The 26594-nt window shown below is 38.5% G+C and overlaps 1 protein-coding gene across 1 annotated transcript in view; it reads left to right on the forward strand.

Annotated features, from left to right (window-relative positions):
• Positions 1 to 5562: 5562 nt before the first annotated feature.
• The window catches only part of cntn3a.2 (contactin 3a, tandem duplicate 2), a gene marked incomplete at both ends in the record, with an annotated part of 36689 nt that continues 15657 nt past the window's right edge, over positions 5563 to 26594 (forward strand). Inside the window, 11 exons of the mRNA XM_079239235.1 lie at positions 5563 to 5617; positions 6252 to 6387; positions 13591 to 13766; positions 16733 to 16828; positions 17042 to 17245; positions 18078 to 18180; positions 18496 to 18680; positions 21369 to 21505; positions 24730 to 24859; positions 25305 to 25455; positions 25661 to 25788. Of these exons, the coding sequence (XP_079095361.1) occupies positions 5563 to 5617; positions 6252 to 6387; positions 13591 to 13766; positions 16733 to 16828; positions 17042 to 17245; positions 18078 to 18180; positions 18496 to 18680; positions 21369 to 21505; positions 24730 to 24859; positions 25305 to 25455; positions 25661 to 25788 (1501 nt within the window). The remainder of the gene's footprint in view (positions 5618 to 6251; positions 6388 to 13590; positions 13767 to 16732; positions 16829 to 17041; positions 17246 to 18077; positions 18181 to 18495; positions 18681 to 21368; positions 21506 to 24729; positions 24860 to 25304; positions 25456 to 25660; positions 25789 to 26594) is intronic.

Below are 26594 nucleotides of genomic sequence, written 5' to 3' on the forward strand. Positions count from 1 at the left end.
TTTAATTATCTATTGTGGAAAATTATCCATTATTCCATACCAGTGATCAAGCAATGTATGTGAACCTCTATGATTAGCAGATAATGAAGCTGAAGGTGCTCAATCAGAGGGCTGACCTTTTTGTCAAGAACAAAGGGGATTTTTAAGGACCTCCGAATAGGGGTTGTTAACGCTCATCAGGCTAGAAAAGATTATAAAATCATCTCTTAAGAGTTTGAACTCCACCAATCCTCAGTCAGACAGACTGCATACAAATCAAGACCAACAAATCACTATGAGAACAAATAGTCTGCAAGGTTACAAAGAAACCCGGGGTTATTTCCAAGGAGCAAAAGGCCTCTCTGAAACTGGGTGATTTTAATGTTTCTAACTATGCTATTCTATAAACACATCAAAAATGGAATCTATTAAAAAATATCTGGAGAAAGCCAGAGAAATGTAGCTGTGCTCAGATATCTGCTGGACAGATGTTCAGTGAATAGCTGAGATATAAATTAGAGCTTTAATTTAAAATGTATACAGTTTGTTATGTTTGAAAAGAGAAAAGCACTACATCCCATTATATAAACCCAAACCCTAGTCTGCACCTATTTTGCAGCATCTGGATCTGGATATTTGGTTGACCACTATATGTTGAACCCACAGGCGAATTTCAAAATGAAACATCAGGATTTGGTCTGTAAACTGAACCTCAGGGAAGAGTGGATCAAGCAGCAAGAAAAGAGAAACACAGAAATCCTCTCAAAGAAGTGGCTATAAAGTGAATAGGTTGTTTTGCAAAAGCAGGTTGATGTCTTAACCTTTATCCAATAGAAAAGATCTTGAGGGACAGGAAGTGAGACAGAAAGCAATAGCTCTAATAGTTTAGACTTTTTCAAATTTTTTATGGTGACAATTCTGTTTCACACATTTTCTGGCAACTTTGGATGAATATAGAAGTCTTTTAGCTTGGTTTAGCAAAAACTGAAATGACATCCTCCAAGCTAGCTAATTAACACTTTCTTATCTCCTGTGTTAAATCTGCACAAAAAGCAAAGTGTAAAAAGCTGTTTCTGCAAAGCTTACAGTGACAACGAGACTCCAGCGATCTCATGTAGATTCATATTTAATTGGCAGATTCATGGTAGATTCTACCTTCTCATCTACCTTTCAGCAAGAAAGCAATTCCCCCAAAAAGGTTTAATTCTTTCTTTCTATCTGTCTTTCTTTCTTTAAGACAACTGACATACAAGTAGGAATGAAAACTCTAATTTAGTATGTTAGCTGTGTGAAACCTTCATCTCTGAGCCCAAATAAGTCACAGCCTACACACAACTACAATGTGACATTTTCTTTTGATTAGTTCAGCAACAACTGGCCTTTTTAAATATATGATTAAAATTGTTTTGTTTTTTTGGTTTTTTCAAATAATCACTTCATTATATGAAAAAAAATCTATTTTTGTGTTCAATTCAATATTAAAAAACACATAACACCAATGACTTTTCCAGGTTTGAATCCAAATATTGTACAACACCAACTTGTAAAAGGGTCACATTTTACTTGTGGTTCTCCTTCCACTTGAAACGCGTGCAAAGATCAGATAATGCAGTACAAATCTGTGGCATTTGTTAGCTCATAAACCTTCATCAGATATGAAATTCTCACAGAGGACTTGCAAGGACTTAAAAAAAAAAACCAAAACCCTAACTGACATGAAAGCAGTCTCTTATAGATTGTTTTAAACCACTACAGATTATTTTACCTTAAAAGGAGAGAAATGGTGTTTTTACTCCTCAGCACCATACAGGCCTCAGCTGCTGTTTCTCTGAGTTAGAATTAAAGTGATTCCTATAAATCTCATTAGCTTCTGAGGAGCCCTTTAAGCTCTGTGATTGAAATTCCTCATCTGAGGGTATTTGACCTCTTATATCTTATGCAGCAGAATAAGTCTGTATCTCTTTTAAAGCAAAGGATGTGATGCTGCTGAGCTTTCTTTCTTGTTTGTCTTTTATTTCTTGTTGCTGCTGATTCAACTCATCAATCAGCCATTCCAAAATTAGGCTTTCCCTTAAAAGTCCTGGACACCTGAAACATCTGCAGGTTACTTCAGAACATAACCAAACTTACATGATGTTTAAATAGTGTGAAATCCACGTGGAGTTATTGAGTTTCTTCCTCAGTGGGGAAATAAAAATGAAAAAGCTGATAGTTAATGCCTATCAAAACTCACCTCTCATCCTTAGACAGACTTCGTTTATTACATGCTTTAAATTTCTTGCAGGCACAGCTTGAAAAGCTAACAGGAATGACCAAAGCTTCCCAAATAGTTTTGAGAGCCGTGACGGCTCACAGATCCGTTGCAGTTACAGCGGTCTGACGCAGGGGGGCGCAGTTTTCCCCGCCAGGTGCGTCCTCCTCCCTCCAGCACCTTCTTCCATCCCAGTGCTGCTGCTGGTTCTGGCAGCTTCAGCCCACTCCTCCTTCGCAGGGAGAGCCGACTTGATGCGCATAATAAATCATCTCTGCAAGATCCCCCTCTCTCTCTCCAAAGCCAGCTCCAGGACGAGGCGTGCTGGATTGCAGAGCGTAAACAGAGGCAAGAGTTTATCCTCGTAACAAGAAGAGGGGGGGGGGGGGGTCTTTTAAATGCGACTCGGCACTGCAAACAACGTGGGTGTTGTACGTGTTTTTTTTTTCTTTCTTTCTTTTTATTGAAGGGAGTGGAGGAGAACGGGCAGAGCAGCGATATGAAACGCGCGTGTTTATGCCTCCTGCGTTCCCCGTTTTCTGTGACTCGCCACAGGCTCAGTTTCACCTGTATGAACGACCTTGCAATTGTGACCGAAATTTTCCTAACGAGGTTTCCATGGAGGATCAATCATATGGCTTTTCTCTGAGGACTGAATTTCACTCCCACTGGTCTGAAGACGTCTCAGGATAGGAGGTAAGACAACAACAGCCCGTAGATTTATGACAGAGCATGAGCGCGCTTTGCAGTTGTTAACGTGCACATATCAGCACAATTATTCTCTCTGACATTTTAAAAAAGCTGAACATTTTCACCACTCTTAACAGGCCTTGCTCTTCCGTATTGACCCGTTTCATGAAATGTCCTGTATTTAAAAATAATTGTTTGTTTTAGACTGGAGCAGCGATGTGTGTCCTCCAAACTGCAGACAATATAATTCCTCCACACTGAGCACGATGCTGTTGCAGGGGAAGCATTCAGAAATAAGCAGCTCCTTGTGTTTCTTCATTGGAGTTTCTTGCTCAACCATGCCTTCCTTTGTCAAAGTGATGAAGGGATGCAGTTATAGTCACATGCTGATATTTTAGCCTCTGACCGCTCCTGTGGTTCTTGCCATAACCTTATATGAAGCCACACTGCAGCACACATCAGTGTGAAACACACTAACACAGGACAAAACCAGTTCATTATGCTGGGAATCTATTGCTTCAGTCTCAGGTGAATTTTTCATGCAAGGTAATTGTATTCTAACTTGTATTGATGTGTTTTCATTGACAAATATATTCATTTATTTATATTTAATGATAAGAATACCATTGGTAAACCTTGAGAATTATCTGATACAAAGTGGGGAGTAGGGAAAAAGGTGCTGACACACACACCCACACACACAAATGCACTAGCACTTCTACCTTGCAACATTCTCCAGGTAATTGCATACTTGCGTGCCACAATGTCAGCTTGAATATCTCTGATGAATGCAGCTCAGGCCTTCAAACAAAGTGCACTCCCACTCTTCCAGCTGGACTATTTGTTCAAGCAGCTTGCTACTTGGATGCAGGCACTGTGATGGAGGGGCTGGTTATGGTGTTTATACATTATTATGTGGTATCAGTTAACCCAGTGTTGGTTCACTAAGGTGCCTCCTTGATTGAGAGTGAGAGCGATTCACCCTGTTAAGCTTCCTTTCAAACCTTCCACCACCATTATCCAGGAGTGCAAGCTGAGGGTGTGCGTGTGTATGTGTGCATGGGCACCAGTGTGCTTGTATCAGTGTGTACCGTGAGTGTGAGTGCGTGTGTGTGAACAGTTTTACACAGTGTGTGTGTACAGATTTAACGCAAACATTTTATATCTCAGTAATTTGTATCAGCATTAGATCTGTATGAAAGGGAACACGTTGCATCCTCTGTTTCATAGTGGCGTTTCTGATGAACCCCTTTACAAATGCCAACCATTCCATGCAAAGTCGACAGGAGTGTAATACCCCGCTGCACCCTTCCACACACCAATCCCCAGTCCTGAGGTGCCAGCAGTTTGCACTCTGTGGGCCTATCGCCGAGGTATGGCATGCAGGACTCTTCTGGAGAGAAAGCGTACAAATCCAATTTAGTATATTTTGGGGGGGAAGAAAAAAGACTGAGCAAACATGAAAGGTTGAGAAGAAAATCCTGGCTGAGACCCCACATGTCTGATTTGACATCCAGGCAGCTGACAAACAATTAGGCTCTCCATAAGTAGTGCTCTGAACAGACTCGCCTCGGGATTAGGCCACAAATGAGCCGCACATCACGGCTTATGTCTTCTAAATGGAAAGTGAGTGAGTGTGTGTGTGTGTGTGTGTTGGAGAGTTTCTGTGTGTGGAGGTTGGCTGTAAGCTGTGTGTTATACATGGTTAGAAAGCAAGTTTGGTGTGTAGGTGTGTGTGTGTGGGTTGTGTGACATTCAGCAGATGGATGCTATTATCTGTCCCTGGCCTTATCCTGAACACCTCTCGAGGAAATGTGGTCTGTTTCTTCCTGCTTATTCATGTGCACGCCTTCATGCAGGTGCAGACTAATGTACACAAATCTGCATATACTTCAAACATGCTGCACTGCTCTCTTAACTGCTGCGTTATTGCTGCTTCTCCATTGTGTGTATGTTTGACATTTCATAATTGCATCATTACTTGCTCAGTGCATCGCAATTTGCAACACATGCTACGAGCAGACAGGCTCCCGCCCTTGATTATGAACCTGAGTGGAATGGTTTCCTCATCAGGCTGTCTTGATTCACCCCAGCATGTGGGGAGACACATGCTGCTTTGGGTGAATCTAATTGATTGGATGGCACCCAATTCCCAGGTCCAAGTCTTCTCAGGCAGCCAGAGACTAAACCGTCCAAGTGAAGGATGAGCTTAGGCTTTTGGGTGCCCCTCTAATAGATTGGCATGGACTTCCTCCCATATGCCTTTGGTATCACCCTCCGACATCTCTTAGGACAAGCTGGTCACAGCACAGGGCAAAAAAGTGATATTGACAGGATCTCTACCGATTAGAAATGTGAAACTGAACCAAAGAAGTTGGACACATCTGACACAAAGCTCGCGTTTTTCAGCTTTATCAGGAAAATATTCCTTCTAAAAAATACCATCTGCTGCCTGTTTTTTCCTAAATAGATTATTAAAAAGCCTAATATGTAAAACACGTGTGATTTTGAGTATCAAAACTGCAGTTTTTTTTTTGTTTTTTTTTTTTGTTTCAACAGGTCCCGCTCCTCTCAATCTGAGAACACAAGTGCCATTTCAAAGCTTATTGGATGAAAAGCTCATTTACCCCTGGCTGCCAAAGATGATGCTGCCATGGAAACAGCTTCTACTGTTATCAATCATCCACTGTCTGACAGGTAAAGCACCTTTTTATGTGAGTAATGATTTTTTTTCACATTTGGACATTCAACAAGAGATGTCAAAGATTATAGGAGGGCCAGGTTTAAAGGGGCACTCCTGAGTATTGACTTCTATTCACACGACAGACACAATACTCTCAATCTTCTTTCTCGCTCTGCTGTGATCATAATCTGATGTTGGGATAAAACAGTTTTATTCTGTAATCTTTACTATAGAAAAACACAGAACGAAACCTTTGCCATCCATCAGAGCAATATATTAGTTGATAAAATGCATGTTTCCATTCACCAAGAGCCCACGATGACTGAGCGTCATCTGCTCTATTTTTGTGAGAATATAATGTGAAAGAGTTTGCTGATGAGGGAGTAGAAAATGTTTTTCTATTGGAATATAAAAACACAATTAGAGTTAATTACATAGACAACAGCTGATCTCAGCTGTTGATTTGGTTTTCAGTTTATTTGTTAAGAGTCGTCTACATCACTTCAAGATCTTAAAAATACCGGAATTACTTTCAGTGTTTTCTAATAACACTCACACAAACCGGGAGAAATAAAGAATTGTGAAAGTCTGGTGTCAAAATGATTTTTCTCTGTTTTTATGCTCCTGTTTTTTGGTTTCTCTTGACAGACTGTCTGGAAAGTGGATCGTACCATGGGCCACGGTGGAGGATGGAGCCAGCTGACTTGTTCATTCCAGTTGAGTCCATTGAAGAAGAAGCCACCCTTACCTGTGATGCTAAGGGAACGCCACCTCCTCAGTACAGGTAAGAGTGCATTTTCATTCAAATCTGAACACATGATTTGTATAATAATTTATCACCTTAGATAGACAGAGAGTGCAAAAACACTGTGACTGAATAATGCGTTAATGTAATGACTTAGTTTGTGCACTGTTGAAGCAGATGGCTGCCCTCCCTGTGTGTGGTTATGATGGTAGTCTCGTCCTGTTGAAAAATAAGTTCTTCATCTGTTGCTCAGTCTCCTATGTATGCTTAGGATGTGGAACTGAATCAGGCGGAAGATTCAGTGTCTTCTGCTGCTTTTCTTCGCCAAACCTTTGATGAAAAAGCATTTTATGAAACATTATTTTCGGAAATCAAAAGGAATTGAATTGAGTTGGATTATGATTGGAAATGTAATGAATCTGTTTACTTTCTCTGTGGATTATACAGAAGCCAAGAGTGGCTTTGCTCGACTGTTATTCTTTTTTAATCGTTATCTTGAGATAACGTAGTAAATGTTCTTGTTAACGTGAGATACTGAGGGCTGTTTTCTGGTGATAATGGGATCATTTATCTCGTTATCCAGAGAAAACAAAGTTTGTATTCTGGAGATGGCGAGGTGATTAAAGTGGGCTCATAAATAAGTGGTTACAGTGTTACACCTGATTTAATTGATGAAGATACATCTCATGACAGCTGAGGATGGGCTGTAGTCATGACGTACTGTATATGTGTAAGTCTGTAAATGAGTGTTTGGAAAAACCTAATAGTGAGACATGTTCAGTCTTTGTCAGAGTTGATAGAAGTGAAATTGGATGTGTTGACCAGTGATGGATGTTCCTTGATCTGACGTCAGAAATGTACTGGGATGTCCCTTGGACTCCCCAGCAGAAATATTGGGAGAAGAAGATTAACCAAGCCTTCATCCATGTTGAAAGACCTCCGAAGTACCGATAGCCACGCAGAGCTCCTTCGGTGACACACTGCTGCATCCAAAGCATGAAGAAGCTTTTGCAGGTTCTTAATTCCTGCAGCAGTTAGGCTATAAACCAGCACTGCTCCCAGTAGACTACGAACACACTCAATAAAATCCCATATAATTTATTAATGTACATACTTCATTTTACTTATTTCTATTCTTATACATTAACAAGTACTCAGTGTGGAGATTGTGCAATCTCACCATGTATTCATTGGTTATTTCCCAGCTTCCACCCACAGACATAGCTTATTTGAGTCTCTTAAATTCGCACAAGGACTGCGTGTGAGTCTGATTGAATGTTTGTCTCTCTGCGTTGGTTCTCTGATGGACCAGGAACAGCTCCAGCCCACTCACAACCCTGTATTTAAATGATTCATTATCTCAAAATGGCGAGATAATTTATCGTGTTATCATGAGAAAACAGTGTTGAAAAATGCAACCACAACCACTCTCAGTTTACCTAAAATAGACCTGAGATGACAGTCATTGTTAACCCTTCAGGCATCGAAGTTGCAAAAGCGCAACATGCACCAGACCATAAATCTAGAGAGATTTTAAACCTGTAATCACTTTCTACCACTAGATGGTAGACGTGTGAATCTACAATATATAAGGGGGAGGGTCTATTCAAAGATTGTAAGGAACTCGCACCATACATAACTAATACAATGATTAAAAGTGCTCATAGGTGGTAATGCAGGGTGGATTATTGAAAAAAAAAGCAACGCATCAAAATTTCTTAAAGGGGATATTTGCAAACAGAAGATGAAGATTGGTGAAGAGTGAAAGTGGTGCTTCATCATAACAATGACAAGGAATCTTTAACTAAACTAAGTCGAGATGTTATGGATGGAAAACCTAAACTTAAAAAAAATATGTGGGAGCAGCAGAGGTCCAAATAGCTCTATAAATATCTTCCATGATGGCTGCTTGTATTTGTAATATGAGGAAGTATGTCAGGCGTTTTGATGAGCCAGTTATTTTGTCAAGATTTGTTAAGTATATACAGTATATGTATATACATATATATATATATATATATATATATATGTATACATATATATATATATATATACATATATATATATATATATATATATATATATATATATATATATATATATATATATATATATATATATATATATATATATACATACATAAATACTTCCTCATATTATATATGTACTTAACTGAATGAGATCCAGTCGTCGCCAGTCACGGGAAATATTTGATTGCAGAGACTGCCTTAAAAGATTGTTCTGCAAAACATTACTTTAAGAGTGACGTAAGCTACACTAGTTTATAATGTTTGATTGTTTTAAAAGATATTTTTATTGAACCCAATTCAAATGTTGCACGAGCAGAGTTCAGCACAAGATCCTAAATTTCACATAGTGGTTTTATTTTTCAGGTGTTTATGTCATTTTTTTAAGAGTTAATGTGTAAAACATCAGATGGAAACACTGAGTGCAAATAAGTTGAGACATATGCTGCTGACATGGCTGATCTTTGTCAACATGGAGGATTAAATGGAAGCGAAGATTGATGCAACCTGTTGGTTTCTACCGCTAGGCTACTAATTGAAGTTATCTGAATACAATCATGGTGAATTGGACTGAATTGGCAAATAATTAGAATATAATTGCACTGGATTGGACTGTATTTAATTAAATCTGTTTACTTGCTTACTTTGCTGTTCAGAGTTCTTTTCAGGACTAAAACTGCAGGTGAATAGAGTTGTCGTTCTTTTACAGAATATTTGATAGATATCACTGTGAGAATTTCCCAGGTGATCATTGACTTTCACCTGATAATAACACATAATAACATAACATATTTTTTGGCATATTTACTTGTAAAACTTGAATCAGGACATAACTAGGGTAAAAACAAACCCATTCATAATGATAATCAGGACAAAGGCTCATATAAAGCTGGAAAATGTTTTCCATATGCTGTAAGTGTCACTAGAATTTGAGATTTGTAGTTTACAGATATCTCATGTCAGCAAAGCAACCTTCGGACATGTAAACCAAAAAGACGTTAACTATTTTTCATTTTTTAAACATTATATTTAAATGAAAAACTTGAATATTAATCATTATTTATTGATGTAAGGGAAATACTAGATGTTGTAAAATAAACACCAAAAACATCCAAAGACATTATATAGCCCAAAACGCCAGTATGATTAAAACCAGAGGTTTTACCTGTGAGGTCCTGTCTTTAGTTCAAATAGTTCAGTAGTAGTTCAAAATATATATTCACATTCATGTTTCAAATCAAAAGAAAAAACATTCTCATTCTCTGCTCGCAGCTACCCTCATAGGCAAAGCCATTTTCTGTCATTTAGGCTGAAATAAGGATGGCTAATTACAAGATTATAGTTTTCTTCTGGAAATGAAGGTGCTTTCTCTTCTATTCATTTTCTCCTAATTAGATTGAAATGCATGTAGACACTCCAAGCGGTGGTGTCATTATGGCTTTACTAACTCATATTGACTAACACACCACCAATCTGTCTGCTGTCTCACCAGATAGTATCTTAGAGACACACGTGTAGCATCTTAATGATCGTCTCCTCTTATAAAACACCATGAGAACAATGCAGGTTGCTAGACACCGGGTAGCACTAACAGGCATTGATTACGAGTGTCTTCGCTGTTCAACATTGGAATTAGTCCAGCACAGTCAGAACACATGAGCTGAATGATAGTGGTTTGGAGTACGAATGCTCATTATTTCAGGTTTTTCACATTCCCCATTTAAGACCAGGTATTTCCATGTGCTGATTGAAGGTGAGATGAGCATGTTTAACGTGGCTTCTCGTCAAACTGCCGGTGCAAGGCTCTGCATGCCCCCAGCACCTTTCTGGCTTCTCCCTTGAAGTGTAAATGGACTTGTGCTGCTACCTCAGCTCGTCTTCTCTTTTGCCTCTTTTCCTTCTTTCTGCTGCTTCTGTCATGTACAAAGATATCAGACTTTCTTGGTATGCGCACGGGGACAGTTTAATAACTCATGGGAGAAAGCCAGCTCTTCAAAAGAAGTACAGCTTCTATAGATAAACGTAAACATAAACTTTACGTGGTTGGAATTTCTTGACATTTTAACGTTGTGTGACATTTAACCAGAGATTTGAGTCGTGTGGGTTCAAGCTGCCAAACCATTCAGAAGATCCTGTGCCAAGATGGTCTCGGAAAGGGTCAACAGAAAATTTATTTTCAAATTCAGTCAGATTTCTGCTGGTCGTCGACCTGCTTGCATGTTCATGCAACTCAGATCAACAGAGGTACATCAGAGCAGGTTAAGAAGAGGTGGAATCTTCTTGTTGAAGGTTAAATAGCTAAATGTAAGTGAGTGTGAACCGACACCTCCACTCTCTGGCATGTATCTCAGACCCATCTAGTCCGGCTTCAGGTATCCATAGTAGCTGATTTCCCTAAGTGTGTTTCGACTATTGTAGAAAACACTCATCATCATTAAATGGCATGGATATTTTCTTTCAGAAATACTTTTGAAGGTTAGACTTGAAACCTTTTGAAACATCTGCCATTATAGGCTTTCTTTTCCACTTGAGGAATACAGAATAGAAGAATGTGGCTGATGGAAAAGAAATGAGTGTTTTCTATGCTCGAAGAAAAACATGCTTAAAATGTCGGCTGTCCTTGAACCTATCAAAACTGAATAGCTTTAAAAAAAATTATATATAGCGTCGGCGGTTGTTGATAATGAAAAGGAAGTATTTCAATCCATGAATAATGGAACTGTTGTAAATCAACAATTTAACCTTGTAGTTTAAGAGTTCTTCCAGGTGGCTTATTTATTTGATAGCACAATCAGAATCTGCTGAGTAAATATTATGTATTTCAGATTCCCACACCTGCAAAGTCTGGGCAACATATAATAGAAGGTGAAAAAGAGTTTAAAAGACATCCTTTGTTACATAAGCCTCTTTTACCTCTTGCTAGGTGATAATGTTTGGTCCCAATGAGAAGTCAAAGGTGGAGTTAACTTGCATTATGTAAATATAATGTGACATGGAGGAGGTGATTATTATTAGACTGATGATGGCTTCTAAAACCTTTATCTTCTTCTCCTCTTAAATAGCAGTGGATGGCTTCGTGTATGATACGATCAGATTAAAATTTAATGATCCCTGTGAGGAGAATGGGATAGCTGCTGTGGCAAGTGCTGTCAGAGCTAAATAAAGAAAACTGGAAGGAAAAAGGCAAATACCAAAAAAAAAAAAAAAAAAAAAAAAAAAAAGCCTTTCCAGGTTTATATTTACATGGCAAGTAACTATAAAACATCTTTGGAAAAAGAAATGGATGTATGAACATTGGTGTATGTGAATGAGCACTTATTCTGTAGGGAACGCTTGTAATAGTAAACAACTAAAACAAAGAAACCCAGATAAGTTTGGTCTCTTTGTGGAGACTATTTATACAGCCTTATTTTAACAATATTTCACTAAAAGTAGCAGCAAGAAAAATGATACTCCTGCAGGTGGATCAAAATGGACAATTTAGTTAATACAAACATATGTCCTTTACCAGCTGAGCCAACTAGCCAATATATTTGTTCACAATATATCTCGGGGCTTTATTGTTGCTGTTACAAGGACATATGGCACTTTCTGCAGTTGTTCCTGTAAAAGCTTTATTCTCCAAAAAAAGTGTTCTGGTGTTAAACTTAAGATGATCAAATTGTAAGCTATTAATGAGATTTATGTTTTGTTGCAAAGTAATCAAAAATTAGAGTGTGAAAAGAAGTATTTACAATAGTCAGGCCACGTGTCAACATGCAGTGACATCCTTTCAACATTGGTCACATTTAAGTTTATGTTTCTCAAACCGAAAATGAACGCATAGGCATGAAGAGAGAAAGATGTGCTACGCAGATTGCTGTGATAAATCCTGCTTGTGTGACCAAGTGCAGTGTATTGGAGCAGGTTTTTCTATGTTTAAGCTTATCAGTGGTATGATGATGGACTCTTGAGGAGTTCTTATGCACAAGGCTTTCATTACACTCCCAGTAACCTTCATTGCATCTGCGCTGACTGTCTCCACAGCAACCCCTTTGCTGTCCACTGCGTGTGACCCATGACCTTAAATGAAAGCAAAACCCTCAATCTTGCCTCTTCTCTGCTCAGCCGCTTGAGGTTATGTGAAAATCTTTTAGGCACTGTGCACAATAATGATCGAAATTCATAAAATAAAGATACTTCTGCAGTGCTGTTTTATGTTAAATAGATGTCAAGATTTTCTCTCTTGCATGATCCCATTTTCTGACATATTGGCTTGTCAGATTGCTGCTTTTTCTTAGTTGTTTTTGTTTTTGATTTAATTGGCTTAACTCATGAAAGACAACTTCAGATGTAACATCTAATCACAGGCCCTGGCCAAAGAGTTTCCAAATGGTTATGTGTAACAAACCATCTGGCATCACGTTTAGTCACAGTTTATTAGTCACATAGTCGCATAATAAGTCACATAATATTCAACAAAGTATTTAATACAAACATAACATTGTATAGTGACTGGAAGACACAGGATGAACCATAATGATTATAATATAAGTTAAGGATGTGTCAAGTTCCTCTGAATCTAAAACGCAGATCATTTGCTAAAGGAAAGATCCATTCCTCCCTTCATCTTATATTTTTATATTGACAAATGTGACTGCATGCAGCATTCCAAAAATAAATAAATGAAATAGGTAATATGTAGAATAATTGTTGGAAGGTTTGACTATTCCAATTTTACAGAAAAACAATCAGCCTGTTCATTCAGACATGAAACTGCCAAATACAGTTGGGAAAGAAAAATCATAGAAACACATAAAAAAGGAAAAGAACAAAAAGAGATAGCTGTAGGCAGCAGTCATGAGACAGATGTAAGATATGGCAGGCAGAGGTATGATACAATCAGTCAACAATATGTATGCAGAGCCTTTCAGATGCTTATCAATATACTTTCTTTTGACTGACATACACACATTTATCAGCTTTCTTGCCAGCCTAATCTGCATGACTGGAAGATTTAATTGGATTAAAAAGAAGGCATGGAAAACTTTATAACCACAAATGTTTCAACTCTTTTAACATCAGGACCCAGTATATCCTGTGTTATTATCTTTTCTCCAAGTGAGCTGCCACAGTGAGTTGTGTTCTCTGCTCACCTCCTGTCATATCACCTTGGTTGCTAGAAAGAAATGAAGCTCAAATTTGCCAGCAACTGATGGTGTCTTTGCCCTCGCAGATGGTCACTGAACGGGACTCTCATAAATCTGGGCTTGGATCGTCGGCGACGTCTGTCTGGGGGCAACCTCATTATAAGCAGCCTGGACCGTTACCAGGATGCAGGGTTGTACCAGTGTATGGCCTACAACACTGTAGGAGCTATACTCAGCAGGAGAGCCAGCCTACAGTTTGCCTGTAAGTGACATTCAGTGTTTTTTTTTTTTATTGTTTTTTTTTTTTTCATTTACTTTTTGTTTAAAGTAAAAGTGGGTCTGCAAGTGCATCTGATTCTAACTACAGGTAACAACAAGACAAAGCAACCTAAAGCTGCACTTACCAGTGTTCTTCTACTTTGGTGTGAATCTGCTTTGAACGATTAAAATGAGACATCTGGAACAGAATAAACTTATATTTAGTTATATTTAAACCCATTACTGTAGAAAAAAGTGAGGTGAGCCCTATTCCTATAGGAATGGTTTTACCAAATGACTGCGTGTAAATTGTACTAATAGCAGAGATTGTCTGTGATGTTAATCCCATGAGAATCAGCCTTCCCCTGCAAACTACCTACTACGTTTTGCTTAACTCTGAGGTCCTGTGATCATACTAATCCAGTGCAAATAGACTTCTCTGTGGTTTGGTCAGCAGTGGACAGAATCTGATATGAGATTTAGTTGTATTTGTTTCCTGGATGCATTGTACTTCTGTTTTGGGGAAGAATGGAGGCTGCATTGGAGTGTATTGACAGTTTTTGGGTCTTGCACCGGCAAGACCATGTCAGCCCATAATATACGGTGACAACAAGCAACGTAGGGTACAAATCAGGGGTGGGAAATTGAACTGAAAAATCAAATATCAGGATTTTTTGCTTAACAATTTTTACATAGTTTTTTTTTTTTTGTTAAAAAAAAAAATCAATATTTTTTTCCAAAAAAATTAAAATAATCCATTATAAATTTTTTTTTTCATTTTTAGTGATCTTTTTACTTTTCTTCTTGGCATTATAGCAGCAGAATGATGGTCTAGGAACTGTGCTGTTTTTTTCCTAATTGGAATTTTTGAAAAATGACAAGTATAAAAAGTTTTGTACATTTTTCTTTTATTTTTAGTTTACAAAAATCAGCAATATCAAAGATATTGTGAGAATTGCAATTGAAATCAAATCGGCACCCAAACAAATCGGAATCGAATTGGGACAAAAGCATATGGTCACAACCCTAGTACAAATGGTGAATCACTTCACACATTGCATTGGGCAGTTAGAAATAACGTTACTGTTTTCCAGCTTCTTTTACAACTTTTTTTTTACCAGCCACTTAAATTGACACATAATCACACAAACAATTTGGGTGGTTTCGAGGTGGTTTTAATCATACAGAATGTAAAAAATGAAGGTTTACTCACCGTCGTCGTCTGTGAAGTCACGCAGCATAGCAAGAGGCACTAGGGTTCCACTGAACTCGCTTTGCGTCACACCAGTCTGTGCTGCGGCAGGATTCTGCAGTTCACTTTGTCACACAATAGTTGCTGCATTTACAGGCATTTGAAAAGAAATTAACCAGCAAAATCTTATGAGTCCTACCCCCATGTCATGTGCTTGCTCATCCAAGACACGTTCTTAAATTTTGGTTAATTCGCAGACTTTATTCATCCCATGTAAATTTGCCACAGAATAAACAGAGGGAGGAGGGTCGTTTAAATAAGACACGCGGTCCCTAGGTGAAATTAATCCAGTTCAAATAAGATAGTAAGAAACTTTTTCTTCTGTTTCACAGAAGAATTCCCACAAAAGTGTGGAAATCAAAACTTACTAGGAGATGGCTGCTTGGCAAAGGAGTGAAATATTTTTGTGATACTAAAAAAAAAAAAAAAAACCCCAAAAAGGGTTGACAAAAAAAAAACCTTTTTGTTTTTTATGTTTTAAAATGATATCAATGTGAGATGATAAGTAAGTAAGCATTATTTCTTAAATTTACTAAAGCTTGTTTTTTTTTTTTTTTCAGCTGTATTATGTATTCAAGCTCCCACAGTATCTTTTAATTTCACAGCCTCCATAAAGCTGTGCATGGCATCAGTTATAGTTTCTTCAAAGTTTCCATATCATATATTTAATATATAATCACAAGGCAAGTGAGCGTTTGTACCTTAATCAATCTTCCCACATTTTTCCAGGGAAAAAAAAAGGAAATTAGCTGAAAACATTCTGAGACAAATTAAAGATGAAAGTGTCTCGGAGGCTGAAACGTGACCATCCCAGAACAAGATTTATTTCAAGCATTCGGGCTGGTTTAGGCTGAGAAATACTTAGTTAGTGACTCTTGGTAGGGCAGATGAATGGATATGTACTACAACATTTATAGATGTCAGGTTGGGGTTAGGGGAGCTTTAGCCTTTACATTTTCGTGGCAGACTGAAAATAATTTTCTATAAATGCTGTCAGATTCTGAAGGAGGCTTTCCTCCAGCAGTGGTACAGTAGCACGTCTGCAGCATGTATCTAATCCAAATCAAACATAACCAAATAATGACATGGCCTCCTTCGGCAATGAAATGAAACCCTTATAAAAATTTGTCTCTTAAACCTCTTAATGACATTCAAAAGTTTATTTTTCATTTTGTGTTACTAATTTGCTACACTGTGATGGAGTGGCGGCCTGTCCAGGGCGTACGCTGCTGCTCGCCTGATGATTACTGGGATAGGCTCCAGCTTCCCCGCGACCCTTAATTGAATTAAGCGGTATAGAAAATGAATGAATGAATGAATAATTTGTGTCATATGGTTAAAAATTGAAAATATAATTTACAAGCAAGTTATGCAAGATTACTTTTGGGGTTTAGTGGCAGAGTAATTGTGCTAACAGATGTGTTCCTCTGAGGAAGACTCAACTTACTGTCCCTTTGTTAAACGCTAAAAATCTGAAGTTCAATAACATTTTATATTTATTAAACAATAGCTTAACAATGATTAATATAACTTGAAGTAATTGTGCTGACAATGTAGAATTTATATCCACTAGCTCGTTTAGGTCCTGATAGTTTTTCTCTCTGGCAGATTTACAATCCTGATCGCAGATTTCTTAGATCTTTGTCGTTCTGACACTCACAGCTTTCTTGGTGTGCAAAGAACCTTCCTTTTATCTATTTTTTTTATCTACTCCCCAGATTTGGATCATTTCAAAGTTCACACCAGAAGCGCTGTATCAGTCCGAGAGGGACAAGGAGTGGTGTTACTGTGTGGAACGCCTACTTCCTCTGGAGGTAGACAATCTGTCCTTCGTTTTAACCTCAGATTCTTCATTGTCTGCATTATTTACAACTCTGGGCTGTTTTTTAAAATGATTAAAAACATCATCTTGCTGCTACTGTTTGGATTTTTATATTATCTTGGGTTTTTTTTTTTTTCTTTCTTATTCAACGTAATGGCTTTGGGTTTCTGACTTTGACTCATATACTTCCTTGTTTGACTTTTAGACCTCACTTATGCATGGGTCTTCAATGAGTACCCATACTTTGTCCAGCAAGACAATCGGCGATTTGTCTCCCAGCAGACGGGAAACCTTTATATTGCCAAGGTGGAGCCCTCAGATGTGGGTAACTACACTTGTGTAGTGATGAACAGCATCACGAAGGGCAAGGTTCAGAGCTCACCTACGTCTCTGATCCTCAGGACAGATGGTGAGATTCAGCTTATGTCCATTACATGACATGTGTGCCTTTTAGCTTTGTTTTATGGGGCCCTTTCCTTTTTAGGTGTCTGTAATCGCCAAACTAGCATTAATGCTCTTTGTCCTGCTGTGCCTCACTGCAGTTGAGTCACTGAGTGCTAATGGCTTTAAGTAAATAGATGCTTCTCAATGTAGGCCAGTAAACAAAGCACCCAAATCTCCTCTTTGCTGACTTAGCTGTCTTGTAATTTGCATTCCCTTTTAAAAGCTTTCTTCCTGCGTTCACATGAATTCTCAGGCTTTTTTCTCAGTGGTGTGTTCTTCTGTTCTCTGTTATGCTTTAATAGAAAGAGTGAATAAAGATTGCCTTCAATGAATTAAACATCAGTCATACGTCACTGGACCATTACATTGAGTGTTTCTGGAGGCTCAACCAGTTAGTTTCCACTCAGTGTACTGTACATGTAGCTGCATAAATTTGAATGCAATTGCATCACTGTCTGATCCTGATCTTGACTGTCTTCCCTGAATACTGATATAAACAATAAAACTGCCTACTCAAGCTTTGAAATAATAGATAAAAAGCCACTGGCTTAAAAACAAGATATGAATCCCCCCCCTAGCAGAGCTTTAAATTATTCCTTACCAGTATCTCACATCATCCTGGTGTCTGTACACCTAAGTGATGCACTACTATGAGTTTGCCCATGAGAGAATGTTTGTCTATTATTTCTACTCTGTTAGTTCCACAGTGCCATTGTCTGGTCTATAGTGCCAACCATACTGCTTGTAAGTCATAAATAATGGAAAACTGAGCTGATGCTTGTGTTTGATCTTCCTAGGAGTGATGGGTGAATACGAGCCAAAAATAGAAGTTAATTTTCCAGACAATGTACCTGCTGCAAAAGGATCAACAGTAACACTGGAGTGTTTCGCCCTTGGGAAGTAAGCTGGATTCCTCGAAGCATGTTTTCAATCTTCCTCAGTCTGTCATTCCAGACACGCAACCGCTGGATTTCTGTCGTAAAGTTGTCGTGGCAATTATATTTCTGAGTGAGGCAAGAGGCCATGGTTGTTCTGAAAGTCATGGAAGGAAAAAAAAAAGCTTTTTTTGTGGTTGGATTGGGTTTAGTCTTAACCATTCATCCGTAAAAGAACACACTGAGTCGGCCTTTTCAGTGCTTTAAAGACTTAATTATTGCTGGATTGTTACAGATGGCAGCAAAGCGAGCGACATACTCTCTTCTCTGTCTCTTTCAGCCCTGTCCCAGAAATCACCTGGAGGAGGGCTAATGGAATCCCCTTCCCCAGCAAAGTGAAAATGAAATACTCGAATGCTGTGCTGGAGATCCCAAGCTTCCAGCAGGACGATACAGGAGGGTACGAGTGCGTTGCTGAGAACAAGATGGGGAAGAACACAGCTGCCGGTCGCCTGGCTTTTTATGGTATTGTGACTTCAGTTTGCTTTGTTGAAATAACACATCTGTTACTGGCAAGAAAAACTGTACATATGTTGGAAAACCTTGCTGTACATACAACTGCACATAATGCCTTCTGTTGTGTTTATATTTTTTTAAACTCATCATTGGCATATTTTAAAAATCTTTTGATGCAAAAATAATTGTATTTGTTAGATCTAAAAAAAAAAAATACTGGAGAAGTTTCATGGTAGAATTTGTTGCTCAGATTATGAAGCCTGAATATTCGGTTTTCTGTAAAAAAATGTGAGTAATTGTACAATCCCTAATTTTAAGGAGTTTTTATTACAAGTTCTAAATTTGATTTAAGGATCTCCTAAAGGCCAATTAACATGTCCTAATGATAAAATATACAGTATGCACATTAGGGCTGCTTGATTATGACAAAAATTGTAATCACAGTTATTTTGACTGAAATTGAGATCTCGATTATTTAACACAATTATTCGGCATTTTTAAACAACGCTGTGCGTCGTGGTGTTCTGGACTCCGTGTCGTGCATTATAACTGTCTAACGCACGATTCTGAGTTGTTTAATCAACTTTTACCGCTTATATTTTTTGATGTACGTTTTATGCCAAACAACCGCTGTCAGGCTGCAGCGCGTTTCTCTCATTCACCTGTTGAAAGACAGCTGATTTGAACAAGCTGATTAACATGTTGCTATGGTAACGCCCCATAACAGAGGGATATTACAGTGACTTGACTTGCCGAACTATGTATAGGAAAATAATGCAGCCAGTTCTCACTGACAATGGTATAAACTATGTTGTAGTGAATTTCCATAACCTACTGCAGTTATTCTACATTGACCTGCAGCCGGAGCAGACTGACACTGGCCGCCTGGGAGCTCTTTAGGACAGGAGGGGCTCCTGCTGCTTGTTTGTTACAGTAACTGCAGAACAAAATGTGCCTTCAAGTCAGTCACCAAAACACCAGAAAAGTCTCTAATAACTCCATTAAAAGTTGCTATATTTTTCTCTAGTCGCTTTTAACAAAAAAAAGTCGTCAGATTTAGCGAGAAAGTCGCCAAGTTGGCAGCAATGTCTGAATGAAACCAATGCGGCTGTGGGAGGAGTTTAAAGCACAGCGCTGCAACGCCAGTGAAGACGGCAGGAGAGGAAACTGCAAAGAGAAAAATAATCGTTTTATTTTTTATGATCGTTAAAACCCAGATCGCAATTGAGATTAAAATCCGATTAATCGCCCAGCCCGAATACACATCCTTTATTTCCCATTTGTTATACTCTGCACTTTTTTTAATCTTCGGTTTCTAACTCTCAGGTTTAAGTCCTGCCTCCTTAAAGTGTAACTGCACTGTTTGCATTTCATGTTACTCCTCCCACTGCAGAATTTGGACATTTGTAAGAGGCTGTGAAAGGTGGGGGTTGCGGAAGGTGCTGTGGATTCTGAGGATGCATGTAAAAGAAGGGGGGAGGTTATAGGTCAAGAATACACAAGGGAGGATTTCAGCAGTGACATTGTTAGAGTTAACATGAAAACAAACTGCATCAAATCTCTCCGCTCTGTCGTTGTTCAGGGACACTGTCCTGCGTGTTTTACATACTTTCCTGCTCCGCCACACTCGATTCAAATGAAATGGATGAAAGAACTTGTCAAGTTCTGCACAATAACCCATTAACTTGATTCAGGTGTGGTGAGGCAGGGAAACATCTAAAACCAATAAGACCTTCAAGGACTGCAGTTTGAGATCCCTGCACTACATCATATTGCTGATTGCAGCAGTTTTGAGAAGCCTCCTCTAAATGTTTACCTGATTGGCCAAACATGGTCAAGTGAAACACTGCTGTTTGTGATTTTAGACATGACAAACTAGCAACTTGGTAATGACTGTGTAAATGTGTTTCATGGTGATGTTATTGTGTAACGAAAGGCTCGACATGAGATGTTTCAGGTATAGTTGATTTTTGCTCCGACTTCGCCTGCCGAAGACGTCGCACTAAATTGCGCTTCATGGAAGTGCAATAAAATGCTTATGGTCTCTTATTTATCAATGGATATTTTTGCTTTTATTGGACATTTTCTTTGTCAAACTAAATTTAGTTTTTACCATACTAGTCTTTCTGAATCTGAAGATGTATTGAATTTATTGCCATCATAAAGAAAAAGAGGGGAAAAAAAGTAAGTTTTTTTTCGGCATAGTTAGGGCTTTGACTTTTGACTTTTCCTTAAATTGTATTTATTTATCTATTCATTTTCCATTTAGGCCTTTGGTTTGTTTCAGCTGTTTAAATTTGTGAAAGTGAAAAATAGGAGTGTGTGAAATTGCCACTTATAATGTGAACTGTGCCCTCAAGAACTTCCTAAAACATGCCAGTTCAGAGTTAGTGCTGATACTGTTTGCTCAAAAACCTCCTGCTTTGTGATCCCATGTTTCATGTTAATCTTCTGTTGCCACGGGCTAGTGACACATTCAACTGATGAAACATTCAATATTCTTCACTTTTGGCCCCTTTAAGACAAATCAATTCTCTTCACTTGTTATGATTTCCTCTGCTTTGAGTTGCCAATCTCCACAAGTTTTCCTTTGAACTATCTAGCATGCGGCATATAATGACATGACGCTGCTTCCTTGAAAGCTGTCCTCTGACTTGTTGTGAGATAGCTCACAGGAGAATATTTCTGTGTTTTCAGCCAAGCCTCAGTGGATCCAGACCATGAAGGACACTGCCCTGGCCATAGAGGAGAGACTGTTCTGGGAGTGCCGAGCCAATGGCAAGCCCAAACCCTCCTACGCTTGGCTGAAGAATGGCCAGCAGCTTCTCTCCGAGGTAAATTACTGCCTGCCTTTCTGCCACCTACCAGTGTTTCATTTGAGAGACTTAATCTTCAGCTATAGCTCATCCTTGTATTTGAAAGAGCCTGATGGGAAACATGCCGCTGTTTTTCCGAGTGCAATTCAGAGGTCGATGAGAGTAGAATGTAAACATCTAGCAGACGTAAGCCTGTGATGAGACATGGATGTAACTGCCACTGGTTCTGCTTCACCTTGGCGGATTACACAGTCTTAGTGAGTGGATCAGTGTAGCTCCCAAGAGATTGCTCTATTTCATCTGAATGGAGTCGAGAGTTGTTTTTCATTATTCATGGTGCATGTTTAAGCTCCTTCAGATTTAGGGACAATGGGCTTAATCTACTGTGAAATATACTATATAGGGCTGAACACCTTATTTCAAACCACACGAGAAATTCACATTGTATATTGTCACATCAGTAGCTTTAAACATGGCTGACTGTAACCAGCTTCTGAAATGTGTTTTCTTGGCAATGCTTAATGAGGCTCAACGCAAGGCATGCCTCCTATGAATAAGATGGCAAATATAGCCAGAGTTTTTATTAAAGAGGCCAGTTTAAGAGTAATTATTTAGTTTGAAGTATTTTCTTACTGTTACAGGACTTTTTTATTTGTTTTATATGAGAAATTCAGTCTTTATCATCAGGTATACATGTACATACATGGTGTGAGAGCTGATTTGTATGTTAGGAGTGTGTGTCTCTCCTCCATAAGACAAACTGATGCATTCGAAACAATTTCATTTGATTGAATGCAGTCTGATACAGTTATAATCATCTGTGTAATACAGATAGTTGTTTTTCAGTGTTGGCTACCTGCATTTGATTGTTCTTGTTGGACCTCCTTGTCTGTTTTAATGCAAAAGCTGGAACTGATTTATTATGGAGATATTGTGTGGTAGATAGAGTTTATGATGGTTCTTAACTTTGTGTAAAATTAAATTCAATTAAATTCAATTAAATTCAATTAAATTAAATGTTATCTATTCATTTAAGAGGGAAATTAGGGGGAAATTAGTATTCCTTATATTAAGTGTATTTTGTCACCATAGTTCTCGCCCTCAAGCTCTTAGTAAAATTCTGTATTTGTCACAGTAAATCAGACAGTAGAAGCCAGAACAACATTTTCCTTGTGGAATGGAAAAAGTCTTAAAACAAAAATAAAAAAAACACAAGTCTTCAGCATGGAGAGTTATATGTTTCTGTCCTGGCTCTGCTTGTTTTCACTTAAAAGAACCATTTCCTGTTTTAGCATCCAGGGATTTATCAGGATAATTGTTCATATCCATGGTGCTGGAACTGTATTTTATCCTAGTTCTGCTGTGTTGTGCCGTGTGGCTTTTATTACAAAGTCCAAATGATCTCTAGATGATAGGTTCAATGAAAGATGGTAAACTCCATCAGCACTTGTTGCCTAACTTTGTATTTGTTTTTATATTGCTGGGCATCCATGTTGCTAGTTAATCTAGATCTGAACAGAGTATTGATACAGACACACTGATGTTTTATTCTGATGCTGATGCAGAAATTTTACTTTGAAGGATCTGAAGTCAAATCTTACTCAGCCATCTTTAAACAGAATCAGGACACCGTCCAGTTTGTTGTACATTTTATCCAGTGCAGAGTGCTGCATACTGATCCTTAACATTAAAATCAGGTTTAGTGTGATATCTATTCATTCCTAATCTTTTAATTAATTAAAATGAAATAGAGAAAGAAATACAAGTAAATGACAAAACATCTGTGCGCAACACCCTAAACATGTTTGAAGAGCTGTATTTAAAACACATTAAATGGTAATAATGTTTGTTTTGGGAAAGAGCTTCAAGCAGAACCATAAATATGGATTTACTCTATTTATTCAGTCTACACCCAATCAAATACAATGACAATGCAAACAGATTTTTGGTGTCTTTTTTTTTTTTTGTCTTTATAGATTTCCTTAAAATGAAAGATTAAAATACCTTCCTACAAATATTCAAACACAACATATTGTTGTACTGTGCTAAACCATCTTTATCAGCCACAGCAGCTTTGTGTCCTCTTGGGAATAATCCAACAAACATGACACACATTTGCTTTGGAAGCTCCTCTCCGTCTTTCTTGGCAGAAACATTCCAGTTTAACCATGCTGGGTGAGGCGCATCACTGCACAACCTTTTCCAGATCTGTCTAGAAATGTAGTCCTGCTCAGCTCTGGCTGGGCCAGCTCAGAATGGTCACAGTTTCTCCAAAGACATTCCTGTGTTTTTCTACTACTGTGGTTCTTGTCCATTTTACCATCTATCATAACAATGTCTGACAATAAATGCGGAGTATGAAGGGATGCTTAGTGCCTGCTTTATTCTATGCATGGAGTAAACCTGCTGCTAAAATTGTTGCCAAACAGTTCAGTCTTTGTTTTATCAGATGAGTAGATTTTTCTTCTCCTTTTTGAGGAATCGCAGGGGTGCCTTCTGCCTTTTAATGAGTTACAGCTTCTAGTCACTCTGCCATTAAAGCCTGAAATGCTGAAGTGCTTTACTGATGGGTCTTTCATCTACACAAGGGATCTCTGGGTCTTATTCATACCAGCCACTGGCTTACTTGTCACCTATCTGATAAAGTCCCTACATCTCGAATTACTTTAGCAGAAGTCAAACGTGTAAGTTTCCCTCCCTAAATGTTGGTATAGACCGTCAGTTTTGCAGATGTTGGTTTTCACTCTGACTGAAATCACATCTGTAAAACTGTTTGCAGGTGTGTACTCTGCAGTAAAGAAAAGGTTGACATCGGTAATGTTCTAGAAGCCTCTGCAGAGCCAGTGAGAGACATCTACAAAAGTTTGTAATGAGATATGTCACTCATCTGTTTGTAGTAACAAACAAAAAGCCCATATCCTTTTGCTTGTCATTGTGGAGAATTTGTGTTCACATATAGGAAAAAGTAAACAAAATGTATCTAAGTCTGTCTGAAAGGAAAGTAAGGAATGCTAGCTGTCGGCCCTGCACCTAATGGTATGAAAATAAGCAAGGCTGTATTTAGAAAAACAAGAATGTCTGTTGTACTCAGACTGATTATTATGTACAACAACATCCTGATTTGATCTTCACCCACTGACTGCGCCTCAAACCAGTCCGCTGTTTTACTGAGTGCTTTACAAAGAAACAGCCACCTTTAAATCTTAAACAATAATTGCTTTCTTTCATGCTTTTCCTCACAGGATAGGATCCATGTGGAGGACGGGGTCCTGTCAGTGTCAGGACTGACACTATCGGATGCTGGGATGTACCAGTGTGTGGCTGAAAACAAACACGGTGTCATATATTTTGCTGCTGAACTAATGGTTTTAGGTATGATGGCATTTATCTCTTAGATCCTCAAATCATTGCTGCTAAAAAACCTGAAAGGTCATCTTACTGTCGCTCTTAAAGGTTGTGTGGGATTAAAGGGGTCGGCGAGGGTGATTTTAAAGGGTCAACCACATTTGAATGGCTTTTTCTCTCTATCGTGTCATAAGGATGTGATGATAAACAGTCAATTCTCCTTTTTTTAACATAGGTGGTACGTTTAGTTATGTAGCAAACACTTTTATCCAAGTCACTTTATCAGTGTGCAAAAAAATGAAGCAAGAAACAATAAAAGATCCTTTTCTATTCCCAATACAGATGTTCGAAACGTCTGTCTCCATTACTTTACCGTTTGATGATTTTTGCTGATCACATTAAAGTATGTTTCTGATGCCATGCGAGTTCTGTCGGAGTCTTCTACTAAATTCATTTTACTGTTTCCCATCAGCTTCGCCTCCAGACTTCACAGGGAACGTCCTCAGAGCTTTGCTCAAAGCCAAGGCAGGAACTACAGTGACTTTAGACTGCAAACCACAAGCCTATCCCATAGCCAGCATTTTATGGAAGAAGGGAAACCTTCCTATCCACACCAGTGACAGGTAAGGACAACAGAAGGTTGGCTTTTCTGTATTCGCATGACTACGATGATACTAGCATTATTTTTCCTCATCCGCTCTCTTGGACTAATCAGTATTCACTCCGCATGCACACGCGCCGCTTTGATAACCCAGAACACTGAAAAATCAGAAGTCATTCTTTTATGTGGTGATAAAAATGAGTCTTTGTTCTTGCTGTCTCCTATAGGATCACCCTTTCCCCAGACGGAACGCTGAGGCTTGCAAACGTGAGCAAATCTGACGCAGGCAGTTACACATGCTTTGCGAGGAATAGATTTGGCATGTCAAGTACAACTGGAAGGCTCCTGGTTACGGGTGAGCTCTGCCGTTTAATAGGAGACTGCGTGCTCTACTTAGTAAGCAGAATTTACTGCTTGGTATGGATTAACATAAGAGAGAGCGACTGCACTTGAATCAATAGCTGAAAGGTGGAAAACAAATGCAAACTTTGAGTCTTGTGTGTGTCAAAACTTTGGGCAATTTTTTTTTTTTATTTATAGCCTACATAGCACAGGTGATTAAAAAAAAACACTAAATGTTAGCGCAATGCTTACCCAGAGCTCCTTGCATCTTAAAAATATGTCACTTTCTCAGTCGTTTCGTCCAACTGCATTTTGCAGCATCTGCATTAAAACTCTCAGAAGGTATTTGACAAAGTACTTGAACACTGTTTCCCTCAAAGCAGCAGAAACAAGCAATTCACTGCAGCAAATGAAAGTGCCCTGAGTGGAAGCAGTGAAAGCATTAGTGAGGCGGTGTCAAACACCATGTTGTTGTTGAGTGTGTGTGTTGTTTTTCTGCGGTGATAGTAGAGTGTTTTCTCTGAGTTTCTTATTGGTTTTGTTAATATGTTGCATGATACCATTTCCCTCTGTTTCTGTTGAAGCAAAAAAATTTTTTTATGATGTATTTTCCAAAGCTATTAACCATCAGCACAGACATGGAGTCTGTCTACCTTAAGATCTGAGAGCCTGTCTGCATGCATTTTTTTTTTCTGCCTCTTGACACTTATTGTAAGGTAAGTTGTAAGAGTACAAGCCCTCTTCCTTTGTGCTGTACCTTCTTCATTTGATCGTTGGAGATTCATTATCTTGACTTTTGAGTCACAGAGGGCTTCACCA

The sequence above is a fragment of the Telmatherina bonti genome (genome assembly GCF_933228915.1).
Source record: "Telmatherina bonti genome assembly, chromosome: 4".
Classification (NCBI taxonomy): Eukaryota; Metazoa; Chordata; class Actinopteri; order Atheriniformes; family Telmatherinidae; genus Telmatherina; species Telmatherina bonti.